Source organism: Rhinichthys klamathensis, unplaced genomic scaffold (genome assembly GCF_029890125.1).
Source record: "Rhinichthys klamathensis goyatoka isolate OS25496 unplaced genomic scaffold, OSU_Roscu_1.1 h1tg000183l_1, whole genome shotgun sequence".
NCBI lineage: Eukaryota > Metazoa > Chordata > Actinopteri > Cypriniformes > Leuciscidae > Rhinichthys > Rhinichthys klamathensis.
The window spans coordinates 750,713-764,316 of record NW_026606711.1 but is presented as its reverse complement, the minus strand read 5'-3'; the positions used below and the strand labels follow the sequence as shown (position 1 = coordinate 764,316).

The 13,604-nt window shown below is 36.5% G+C and overlaps 2 protein-coding genes across 2 annotated transcripts; one reads left to right on the top strand and one right to left on the bottom strand.

Annotated features, from left to right (window-relative positions):
• Nucleotides 1–4,346: 4,346 nt before the first annotated feature.
• LOC130094937 (RING finger protein 122) lies at nt 4,347–9,508 on the top strand. Its single transcript, XM_056261531.1, has 6 exons — nt 4,347–4,605; nt 5,941–6,091; nt 7,313–7,358; nt 8,924–8,965; nt 9,049–9,131; nt 9,227–9,508. Exons 2-6 carry the CDS (start codon nt 5,982–5,984, stop codon nt 9,342–9,344), a joined length of 399 nt encoding a protein of 132 aa, XP_056117506.1. The 5' UTR covers nt 4,347–4,605; nt 5,941–5,981; the 3' UTR covers nt 9,345–9,508.
• An 853-nt stretch (nt 9,509–10,361) lies between these two features.
• Nucleotides 10,362–13,086, bottom strand: ppiab (peptidylprolyl isomerase Ab (cyclophilin A)). Its single transcript, XM_056261530.1, has 5 exons — nt 12,895–13,086; nt 11,619–11,649; nt 11,027–11,115; nt 10,778–10,950; nt 10,362–10,679 (listed from the first exon to the last, which is right to left on the bottom strand). Exons 1-5 carry the CDS (start codon nt 12,961–12,963, stop codon nt 10,547–10,549), a joined length of 495 nt encoding a protein of 164 aa, XP_056117505.1. The 5' UTR covers nt 12,964–13,086; the 3' UTR covers nt 10,362–10,546.
• Between the last annotated feature and the right edge of the window lie 518 nt (nt 13,087–13,604).

Below are 13,604 nucleotides of genomic sequence, written 5' to 3'. Positions count from 1 at the left end.
TTCAACTTGACTGAATGTTCTAGGATCAGATTAGAATGTGATCGATTTTTAACTAATGTGCTGGAAACAAATATGGAAAATAAAAACATCTGCCAATCTTGAACAGATCTTAAAGCTGAAGTCGGCAAGTCTGGCAGATTGAGTGGACTTAGGCAAAATTTTGAATGTTTACAACTCTCATGCCCCTCCCCCACTATCAACCGATACCCTCCCCCCGAGTTCGTGCTCGTCAGTGTGTGTGCACCAGGTTATCTGTGAACACGCCCGTCTCATCAGCATCCATCAACACCATGGAGTATTTGGAGGTATGCTGTCCTGGCTAATATACCGATAGATTGCAATTGCTAACGTCATTTACACTCTAAATGAGCTTACTTGATTTGTTAGTGTTTTGAAAGCGAGATACATCCGCCATCACTGCGCAAACTTCAGGCGTGTGCATGTGATTGTAACGTGCGTGAGGGGTGGCGTGTGCCCGATCTGTGATTGACAGTCGGCGCTGATTGGACCCGATGATCCGGGAGCGGTAGATTTTTGCAAAACAAATAACACGCTCCAGGTGGAGTTAGAAGCTCAGGTTTTTTGTCTAAAACCACTTTATTTATGTTGTTCTGTCGGATTATAGTGTCGATTTCACTGAAAATGATCAAATTTTTTTTGCCGACGGCAGCTTTAAGCCAGCACCACTATTGCTAGGATTTGTATTAAAAGAGAAAACATAAATATTAAACTTTGGCAACATTTGAGCTACTAACATAAACGATACTGCAAAATGTGCAACATATTCTAAGTTTGCACTCGTTGGATGACCAAATATAAAAACCATTTGTGACCTTGTGACCACCCATAACAATCTAGTTAGCCACATAGAAATAGCAACCATCCAGAACACCTTTGTAACCACCTAGATATCCCTACGAACTTTTACATTTTTAAAAGTAGTTTTAAAAATGTTTTTCTAGAACATCTTGTCGCGTGTGAGACGCTGCAAAAGGTGCGAACAAACACGTCAGTCTAGCGTGTTTATATAGAAAAACAGTGGGATGCACTTTCTTTGTGAACAATGCATTGGTAAGACCCCACATCAATCACAACAATCTAGTAACCACATAGTATGGCCATAGTAACCACCCAGAACACCCTAACAACCACCTAGCAACACCCTAGTTGCCTAGCGGTACCATAGCAACTTTGGAAGCGTATTTCCGCCACTGAATAAAAATTCCACAAAAAAATAAAATCGCTTTTTTTTTTCAGAATTGGACTTTATAACTCACATTTGCGAGAGAAAAACATACAGAATTGCAAGAAAAAACATAATTGCAAGTTTATAATATTAGAATTACGATATAAACTCGCAAATGACTTTTTTCCCCTCACAATTTGAGACTCTCTCGCAATTGCGAGTTTATATCCCCCAATTCTGACTTTTTGTAATATAAACTCACAATTGTGAGGGGAAAAAAATCTGAATTGTAAGATAAAAAGTATTATTTTATTCCATGGCAGAAACAAGCTTCCATAAGCAACCCTCAGAACAACCTAGTAACCACTTAGACATCCTAGCAATGCCTTAGCAACTGCCAAGAGCACCCTAGCAACAACCCAAAACAATAATATTCCATAGTGACCTTTCAGAACACCCTAACAACCACTCAAATATTTTGACGGCCAGATTGTCACAGTAAGGACGTCTTATATTTTGTCCAGAAGATGGAGTTTTTCCCCAAAATTAAAAAATGTCTTGTTATAGGTGCAGTGTTATAGTTATGATAGGCTATTTGAAAAGTTTGTAAGTATGATCCATCGATTTTGCATTTAAATGCCGGTGTCTCAAGCGACTTTTAATGAAGGTAATGTAGCTGATCACATTCATCACAGTGAGCCAGTACATGACATACACTGACATCCACTCAGTTACTAAACTCTGGTGACCTGAGCTCAAGTGTACATGTGACTATATGCAAATTTGCAGTCAGTTTTGTTACACATTAACTTGTTTGATTTATCGTTGTCTGTATAAATACTACAAAAAAGATGTCATGTGAAGTATTCTACATGTTTCAAGTTATCCAAGCTGTCTCTTTTAACTTGTTTTGTATGGTATTGTAAAATACGGTAGCTACACAACAAGTGCAACCTTGTTGTACTTACAAATCCAGCAAATCCTCAAGTGCAGTACAAACTGTAGCTGTATGAAATTACAGTGTGCTAGTATTATTGTCATTTCTGTACATTTGTATTATTGGGGACAGCTGTTTACTGTATTTGTGTATGTGTTGGTCGTCGTAACATCTAACCACTGCTAAACACTGCCAGGACTGCCAATCCCTTCCACAGTATGTGGAGCTGATCCACACACCAGTTTGTGTCTTAAGAACAAGTATCGATGGCTCAGAGATTCAACTTGTTTTGGACCAAATTTCTGAGTTGAGCGGGAGCGTGCAGCCAGAGACAAAGTTTGTAAAAAAAAAAATGCTAATGTTGTTATTTTATTTATAATGCATATGAAATCTAAGCAAAGAGTTGCTTTTGTGCTGGATCTGAAATAAAAAATTGTTCAAACTTGTTTAAAATAGTTTTTTTTCTCCAGCAAAGCTGTTTTTTCTTTTCTTTTTTACCACAAACTTTGGAACAAAGAGTGTGCATTAGCGCCCGGTCAATTTTTAAGCACTTTTGGTTCCGTATTTTTTCCATTAATTTCTCCTTTAAGAATTTTTTTAAAATCTTTGTTAAAGCGTGCCATGAACCAAGCTAATCAGCTACAAGGTGAATCATAACAATAAAAACTTTGATTTGAACAATTTATTTAAAAATGTTGGTTATATACATATATAAACACAATCTATTTTAAGTTTTTTGCAAAATATGCACATACAAATATTTAAGTATTTTGCATAATTTCGTAAGTGCATTTTACGCCATGTTGTTTTCCTGCTGCATGTCCTAATTTTCAATAAAGTTTCGGAAAAAAAATAAGACGTAAAAACAGAATTAAGATTCTAGTCCACACTGGACCTATAAACATTAACATTAAACACTTAGCGCCACCATGTGGCCAATTCATTCAAAATGTAGCTAATTTAAAACGCCTTGCAAATATTTTGAATTTCATGATGAGGAAATGTTCACAAGGAAAATGACTGATGAAATATGAACTTTGTCCTCACTATCCCTAGGGTTGACTGGAGATTTTCGAAGGCATGTCGTCTGAATGTTGCACTGTGGTGTCGTTTAACCTTTGCTAAAGCCTTGTTTGTCAGAGAGCAGGGCTGGATTTTCACACAGAACCACTGAATGTTTAGGGCTGTTTGTTTGTGAATATGGCAGCATGGAGAACTAAAGCAATCAATTATTTGAAAATGTTAGGCTAAATAAAGAAACTACAAATGGACTAATAAACAGGCATGCAGACAATGAATCAATCAATGTATTGTGTAGAAAGCAATAAAGTTACAAAGCTCTGTAGTTAAAACAAAATACTATCATCCTGGCACATTTGACATATTATGATTTTTTGTGCATGAAGACTGTTCTAAAGTCTTCTTTTTAAAATCCTCTGGATAATGAGAAAGGGATCAAAACTGAAACCTGCCAATGTTGGTTTGATTTTTTTCCTATTTAAAGAATTAAGAATAACTTCATAATCTAAGTCTATAAGTCTTAATCTCATGCAATGAGTAAGAATAGTCTTACGGCGTTTCTTAAATATTAAATGAATCTTCAGTGAATTGATTATGGTGTTTAACGACAGATTTGTTAGCAGGGTGTGTGAACAAACAACCATCTGAGTCAGTCATGAATGACCGGCGCCTCAAAAGCCTTTGGCCCCTTTAACCTGGTAATATTTCTGTCTAAACATGCCTTTTAAAATCTCCTACCTTTTCATTTCGCTTAATACTACAAAGTATTCTACAAAGTATTCTAATTAATTCTACAAAGTAATTTCCAGACCACTTTGAACCACTTAGCCGAGTTTGTCTATTGTGAGTCATATATAATTTTCGCTAAATTAAATGGAAAACAAAATTAGGAGACTTTGACTGTGATGATCCCCCCCTAACTAAACACATTTTCACTTAAAAAAATAACTTGGGTCGAGAAATGTGTAGCCTATGCTGTATTTTTCTTTTTATATATATATAGATTTTAAGAGCTATTCATGCAAAACTTTTATATAGCCTACTTTTGAGGCCACACACGTTTATTTTATATATAGGCTAATATAATAGAAATACTTATAATTAATTGATTTAAATTTGATTTGATGGATATATGGGAAGTTTTTAACGGAGTGAATCACTGAATAATCAGTGAATCATCTAATATTTGTGCTCCGCCCCTTGAATTACAGGCGGGGTTTATTGTTTTCTCGTGCATGTCGTGGATATTTATGTCTGTCTGCGGTCCGTTACATTGTTTGATTTCCGTGTTCCTGACGGAATATTGTTTTATTCACATTTACAAACTCTCGATACTGACTGTAGATGTAACTAAACAGTCAGTGATTCTTTTGAGTCGTTTGAAGGTTGGCGCGTGAGAACATACAAAACCGAGTATGAATAAACACTGAAGGGAAAACGCTTATGGAGCCTGTTTATAATGGTGAGATTTTTTGTTTTTATATATTTTTTATTGAATTACATTGTAAATGTTTAATTTTGTTTCTTTAGGCTATCTTTCAGATAAATCGTGTTTTAAAAATCGATTGAAATTAGTGTGAACTGCCTTTCCAAGCGTTGTTCAAATCCCTAAAAATGTACTATATTGCTTTCAGCTCGTCCTGTTTCGTATTGTTATGTTGCACAAAATAATCACTTTAAATTTTTCCGTAAATTAACTTTTTTTTATCGGAATACTTTATCATCAACAAATAGCATGTACAAGGGTAACTTCCATATTAGCCTACAGCAGAAGAACATATCACATGGTTTACAATGTAATAGAAATTGAAAGAAAAAGAGACAAAAAAACAAGAAGAACATCAGAGAGGGTACATATCTATATTGTTGAATAAACATAGATACGTTTTGTGAAAATGTTAAGTTAACATATTGCAGTTGTTTTAATTGCTTTGCTATTTTTCAATTTTGACATCACATCTATGCACATTTTAATCTCATCCTCAAACACTGTAAAATTGGGTTTGCTATTTGTGAATTTACATTTGTGGATATGAAATTTACATAAAAATAAAATGTATAATGAAACCAGCATCCTTTGCGCAATGGTCTTTAAAACAGTAACCTAATATCTCATACTTATTGGATAAGAGAATATTTTTAATAAATCAATAAAATAATTATAATTATAATAAATTTATTATTTTTAATAAAGCAATAAATCTCTCAACATCTTTCCAGAAACACTGTGTACCTTGGCAGGACCAAAACATATGAGAAATGGTTTCAGTAGAACTTTGACAGAAAGAGAAGTTGATTTCAATATCACTTTTATTTTTTTTTGTAAAAATAGCTTGGTAGGATAAACTCATGGATTATGTTATATGAGATTTCCTTAACCTTATTTGTAAGGAGGAATTTTTGGGGTAACGACCAAAACTTGAGTCCAATATACATTATTAAACACATTGTCACAATAGAAAATAACAGGAGGAGTGGAAATATTCTCTTTTAAAAATAGAGATATAACTTTATAATTGTTAGATTTTAACTTGGAAAAGCAAATTGAGCCGACTGGGGTATTTACAGGTCTGGCAGGACAGACGGAGAGTGCAGACATATAGACATTATTTCTAATAAACACACCCACCCCAGCAGGTATAGTCTTTTTAATTACACTTAATTATTTGAATGTAATAATATATTACATTAAAAAGACAAAATATTTCATATTTTGAGATAAAGTCTACAAACTCAAATAAACTCCCTTCAATAGTGAATAACGGACTCCCCTTTCCTCTGTCGTCTCTTCTCTCAGGGCTTCTTGATCTTCAGGAAATGATTGATATTTAAAGCACCATGCCTCCAGTGACCTCTCAGGAACTCCCTCTCAACATCTATGTGGTCATCTTTGGCACTGGGATCTTTGTCTTTGTCTTAAGCCTGATATTCTGCTGCTTCTTTATAAGGTAAGTGAGTGTGGCTGACACTATCATGTTTATAAAGCTGGACTTCATCAGGGTTCTCCTGTAAATAACGACTGTGACAGACTGACAGAAAGGACTTCCTCTGGCCTCACGCGCTTCCGAACACGAACAATTCAGGACTAGATTGTATCTCCACGCTTTTTGTTCACTATGCTATTTTTGACCAAAGGCTTTTGGGTAATGTTATGTCAAACACAGAGAGAAGCAAACCTTCCCAGGGCAAATCTGTGTGGTTTAGAAACACACTACACACAGCACAACCACTGCTCGTACTGCAGCCAAACTGATGTCTAGATAGAGATGTACTTGATGGATACACAAACAAACACACAATATATGCAATATAAGTATTTAATTCAAATAATTAAATTGAATTAAATCATGAATATACATAAATAGATATATACACACATACACTGCCCGGACAAAAAAAAAGTTGGTGTTTGGATTTAAATAGGCAAATGCTTAAGAGTCTATTGCTATGTTTCCATCACCCTGTTTTTATGCGCATTTTCAAGTGTATTTTGCTGAATAAATTCTGACGTAAAGAACATTAAATCCCACGTGACTAATCGGATGTTTCCGCTGATGGTGTTTTATTTTGAAATGATTCGCTTCACGTTTGGATGGAAACCCAGTTTATGATTGGATCATTATTGCAGTGATTATGATGTTTCTAGCATGTTTATGTTTGGCAACAGTTCTTCTAACCCTAATTGATGGAGTGTGTAGCTTTTCATTTCTTAAACCACCATGTATGAGACACATCATGGCCATATTACAGGATGATAATGTCAAGATTCATCAGGCTCAGATTGTGAAAGAATGGTTGTGAGGATCATGAAGAATCATTTCCACACATGAATCGTCTCCTCTGAGTCCAGAGCTTAAATTCATTGAGAGTGTTTGGGATGTGCAGGAGGAGACTTTACAGAGTGCTGGACTCTTGCATAGACAAAACAAGTCCAATATTTGACCAAAAAATGATGCACCTCTTGATCGAAATAACATCACAACATTTAATTCTTCATGCTAATCCCAACCATTCTTTCACAATTTGAGCCTGATGAATCTTGACATTGTCATCCTGGAATATGGCCATGATGATAATATTTATTTAAGTTATGAATATTATCTATTTTTAATTCAATCAAAATAACATCAACCCTGTTAATGAAATGTGCGGCCTTTTTCTCTGCGCAGTAAATTGAGACACCAGGCTCGGAATGTGAGAGCAGGATACAAAATGGTGAGTGTGTGATGCGAGGCATCAAAAAGTATTTGTCACTTAAAAATGTCTATGTCAATCGTTTTGGCTGAGAACAAAGTGAAGTTTCATAACTTTATATTTAGGCTATTTTAACGTTGTATCCTGGTGTGTGTGTTGACTGAAGCTATACTATTTGTTTATTTTATTGACTAAACTATTTACTATTACTTCTCACTTTATGTTATATTTACTATTTGCATTGCACTACTTGTACCGTAACATATGTATTATCATAAAGGATCCATCAGTTATCTTTGTTATTGCTAAAATCTGGCCAATCACAAAAAAATGCTTTTTCCATAATAAGAAAACTTAAATTATATCTCAGTATGGGGGTCTTCACCATTCTTATCCAAGAATAAAAAGCCAGATACATGACTTGACCATTCTTTGTTAAAAAAAAATATTTTACAAGTCTAACTATCGAGATTTTAAATAACTAGAGATGGAACTTTTTGTACACCACATACAAACCACTGAAATCGGTTGATAAATGTAAAAACAGTTTGTTTTTATCCAGAAAAAACGCAGCTCACCCGTTTACTTACATTTGATTACAGTGCAGTCTTGCCCTCCGCAAAATGGCGGACCCGTTGACGTATCGTATTCTTTTACTGTCTATGATCGCAGCAACGTTCCAAAGCGGCCAATGGGGCGTCTATGTATTTATTATGTCTATGGTCCCGACTGCAGTGCTCTTCGGTTCCGTGTTTACTTTTCGGCGCAGTACTACTAACCGGAGCAAAGTAAAATTCCACCGCTGCTGAGAAACTAGTTCCTGTAAATGTATTGCGATCATTGAGATGCAAGACTAAGAGTACTTAACTCTACCATTATTCTCTCAACAGACATTTACATCGATAGTCTGGCGTTATAGTTTATTTGCTTTTCGTGTTCTGTGGAGTGGGTAAAACTGTTTTTAATGGCAGGATAGCAGTTACCGTTGACTCGCGCTAGCCTAGCACCGGCGAACTATGCAACTGGAACGACTGGATGAAATTTTTTGAAAACTGTCTCCACTGATAAATAACACTAAGACTAACTTGGAAATGAGGCCCGATGTCCAAAATCCTGAACCACCCCTTTAAGGACAGGAAATTCTCACTTTCATGTAAACTTGCTGAATTGAAAAGAAATTCACATTGTGTTTTGATGTTTAAATGGGGACTTTCCATAGACATAATGATTTTTATACTTTACAAACTGTATATTATATCCCCTTACACTAAACCTACCCATCACAGAAAGCTTTCTGCATTTTAGATTTTTTCCTCATGGGGACCAAAAAATGTCTCCACAAGGAGAAGGATTTTGGATATTGCTATCATTGTGCGGATATCTTCTCTCACACACTAGAGATATTCTAGTAGAATTCTCATGGTTTTGGAAAATCACAATACTTGATTTTCAAACTTCTCTTTGTTAAATGTATTCTCAGAAAATGTGCTTGTGCCATTTCAAAGAAATGCTGCTTGTCGATGCAATGAAATTCAGACATTTTTAAGTGTGTAAATACTTCATTTAAAGCATGTTTTAAATTACAGGTCGTATTTAAAGATGAAACGTCGCGGATACATGCACATGGGGTAAAACACCTTCTGTCTTCTTGACTATTTTGAAAGTTTTGAAACCGTTCTGATTTCCCCCTCTTACACACTGTGTTTCTCAGTTAACATGTGCAGTCTGTTTGGAGGACTTCAGGACAAAAGATGAGCTCGGAGTGTTACCATGCCAACACTCCTTTCACAAGAGGTAAATCCCCTTTATCGTGTTAATGGCATTGAGGAAAAGACTCCTTACAGCCAGACTAGTTTCAGGATAGCAGTTCTGATGCTCTGTCTTACCAGGTGTCTGGTGAAGTGGCTGGAAGTGAGATGTTCATGTCCCATGTGCAACGATAACCCCAACAGCGCTGCTCTGGGACAAACACACAGCCCGGGAAACTTGCTGGATGAGATGGTTTAACTCCTCCAATGAAGAGGCTCTGACACATTTTTACATAGAAACCTTGTAGAGCTCAAGCGAATGGACTCGATCTAAAAACACTGCTGTTGTAATACATCATTTGTAATGTTTTTGTATATGTGGTTAAAAAGGTTCACACACAATAAATATTGTGAGTTTCTTTATTTGGTGTCCTGTGGTAATATGGAAAATAATAGATTTCCTTAAACTTGGGAGGGCCAGAAAAACCATGCTTATTTCAAATAATGTGCATATTGCTGGGCCTATGCAGTTCATTTATTATTAATAGGTTACACAAACATTTCATCATTGGATTTTAAGGACATTGTTTACTTGAAGCAAAAAAATTTATTTCTATTTTAGTATCATTGCAATACTGAAATAGTTATTACTATTTTGATTTGTTTTTGGTAATATTTTATTTGAAAGTTTTAGTAATTTGGTGTGTTTAGTTTAGTAATTTCTTATTTTTATTCATTTACTCTAGCACATCAAATTAAACAATGAAAATACTATCTAAAATAAAAAGTTTAATTTTATGTCAGTTAATGTTTATTTTCAAGTAAAATTACTTATTTTAGCATCATTGCAATACTGAAAGAGTTTTACTATTTAGATTTTTTGGGATATATTTTTTATTAATTGTGTGTATTTGTATTTATGTTTATACAATTTTAATTAGTTAAATTAATTTGCTATTAAATAAACAATGAAAAAAATCTTATATTTTTTCAGTGAATGTTCATTTTCAAGTAAAGAATGTTTTTTTATAGATTGTTTTAGTGAACCACTGCACTAGTGAAGTAAGCAGGGCGCCACCTGCTGGTCAACAGAAACAACTGCAGCAGCACGCTGCCATTTTGGAACCAAAACAGACTTTAATGGGCTCCTTATGAATGACTTCTATATTACAAGAACACAACAGCACAATGAGAAATAAAAGATCTCTGGATTGCTCCGCAACAAATGAGTTGAGCTGTCTGTTCTAATGAAAGAAAGAAAGAATACAAAAACATGTTGAAAGGAATCTTGATCCATCTTTAATCCATGTTTAACAAATTAAGTCCTGGGGACTGTTGGAATACATAAAACAGGACCATGACACATGGAATAAGCATCTCATTCAGGAATGGCAATAAAAAAAGAAATCTATATAGTAAGGAATGTGCATGGTTGGGATGGGAAGGAGGTGTAAGCGACGATTAAAGTTGGCCACAGTCAGCGATCACGACCTTGGCGGAGCACTTCCCGCTGCTGCTTCCTTTGGCCTCGATGGCGTCCACCACGTTTATGCCTTCTACCACTTTACCGAACACAACGTGCTTGCCATCGAGCCTGTTCATGGAGAAACCAGAATTAGGGATTACGTCACCAAATCTAAATACAAAATCAGTTAGACGGCAGAAGGGCACAGTCACAAAGAAGGGCTTTACCAAGCGGTATCAGCGGTGCAGATGAAGAACTGGGAACCGTTGGTGTTCGGTCCGGCGTTGGCCATGGACAGGGTTCCCTTCCCTCCATGCTTCAGGGTGAAGTTCTCATCCTCAAACTTGTTGCCATAGATGGACTTTCCACCAGTTCCGTTATGGTTGGTGAAGTCGCCGCCCTGCGTGACGAGAGCATGACATCAGTGTGTGATGTCAACCACAGACTCCAATGACATCACGGGGTTCAGAGCTTACCTGGCACATGAACTTCTGGATGACGCGGTGGAAGCCGGAGCCCTTGTAGCCGAAACCTTTCTCGCCAGTGCACAGAGCACGGAAGTTCTCTGTTTGGGTATTGAGACATTAATGTGTAACTAGAAGCTAAAGTTACTAAACAAACATTGATGTCGGCTTGAGAAAGCCTGAACGGGCAGCCTTTGTATTGTAATAAATTAGCCTATTATTACAGCAAAATTATACATACATGTTAAAGTTCACAATAGTACAAGCAATGGCACAAATAAATCAGGTTTCAGGTTTGTAGGCGTTCAGATACACAATCAAATGGTACGGGTCTCCCTCTAGTGGACAGTACCGCTCCAACAGGGGGGGGGGGGCATTTTTGCTCATTAAGTCTATGGAAAACTTTCAATTTTTAATTATTATTTATACGAATACTGTAAGTCTGATCACTTTGAAAAAAAATATAGCAATAAACTTCAGAACAGGGAGTAGCAGTAAGAAAATTTAGTCTCAGAAGAAAAATATTAAGTTTAAAAAGAATTTCAGTGAGAAGAGAATGTCAACATATTCATAATAAAGCCATTTAATGTGGAAATATGCTTACCAGCAGTCTTGGGTACAACATCAGCTCTCAGCTATTTAAATAGAAGGGGAAAACAAGAAATAGAAATTAAGCTGAAGTCCAAGCAGAAACTGCTTATATATATATATATATATATAGTATGTGTGGATATCAATGGATTAGTGTTATCAATATGGCCATTTTCAGATTTTTTTTGGCATTCTCACTTATGTGTTCTATACATATTCATTTCAGTATATTTCAGTAAGTGTAATGCATAAAACCCCATATAAAACAAACTTCTTTCCAGTACGTTTTGCGATTTAACTGCATAACCACGCATGATGAAGATACGCTATTAGAGCATAACCATTCTTTGAAATGCCACATTTTAAACAATGAACAATCAAATGCAATCATTGAAGTCATACCAAATCAAATACGGAGATAAATCATAAACATGATATCTAAATTGAGTATATCCGCATCTTGATAAGCAAATATCAAAGGATAGATTTAAGGATTTGTTGTTTCTTGTTGCTGTTAAAGTATGAAGGTAAGTGACCTGTTTCTATCTTTAACTGTTCTAGACCATAAATTGGAACATAGATGTTTTGGCTGCTATGACGTTGAAAGAACCCGAACAGGTTAAAATTCCATGACTTCCGCGTCAACATCGATTTTCATTAGCGAGAGCGCGCGAGGTGCTGATAGTGCACGAGCACATTTATCGACATTTCTGCAGTACCATTTCAAGAGGGGATTAAAATCTTATGACTCAAGTCTGAGCATTCAAATCACATTTTAATATTGAGTGCTGGTGAACAAGTTTCGACAGACGGCTAAACTCCAGCATTCACCCCTCCCTTTTCAAAATGGCACCTTGGGGTTTTGAAAAAATGGTGAAAATGGCGTCTGCATAAAAAAAACGCGTGCAGCGCAACACACGCGCAGTCTGCGTCTGTAATCAGAGAAAACTCCGCCATGTGCGCTTAGCTGTCAGTCTCCTGTCAATGACAGCAGCACAACTCATTTTCTAGATGTCATTGAGAAGCATCAGGATGACTAACAGCGTTCAATTTTAACAAGAACACCGGTACCAATGTAGCGCCTGATCTACGGCGAATAGAAACATTGTTGCAGTTCGGCGCGGGAAATAACTGCTTCCCCATCCGCCCATTTCAAGATAAGGATGCTTCATACAGTTTACATGCAAATATTTAACATATTTTTTATGGACAAATACGCCAGATTTAAAAAGAAGGTGTGATGCTAAAACACAAGATACACCGCAAAACAGTCATTTTATGTTACCTACCTCAATTACAATCCTCCCAGCACTCCTTCCATCGATGGTGATGTCAAAATAAACTCTGGGGTTGGCCATGATGACAAAAAAAAATCAATTTGTATTAGCAGCTGGTCACCGAATGAATCCTACAAAATGCCGCAGCTCATCGGGAAGTAGGATGCGTGCGAAAACGGGATATATAGAAGCAGCCAGCAGACCTTTTTTTTCAATTGGAACCTATGAAGCCGTGGAACCGCTGAATGACGTGCGCGTTATCCAATCAGAGGCGGTGCGGATGAATAAATTATCGCAGCGCTCGAACGCAGCGATCAGAGGGAGTGCGTTTGATTGACATCCTCATTGGCCCGTTAGAGTAGGTAGAAATGACGTTGCTGCGTTCCATCCAATGAGCAACGAGGGAATGCTGTGGGCGTGTACCAGCGATCTGTTACTGCACGAGGGCGGTGGCCAAAGGCTGAATTCGCCATTACTGCTCAAGATTGTATCACGAATAACGAATGTTTTGAAGATTACATTTAGGAATTTTCTACATTTATTACATAGTTTGTGATTAACCAAAAGATCTTTAAACGTGACACAGTAAGATATAAAGCGAAATGAGTCGCAAAAGCTTTCTTTTCCCCTCAGAACGCCCGTCTTCCGGACACGCCCCATGAACAGCGTTACCGCGTCTTGACACAATGCGGTGCTGCTTCTGCTCTCTCCAAATAAAGCCA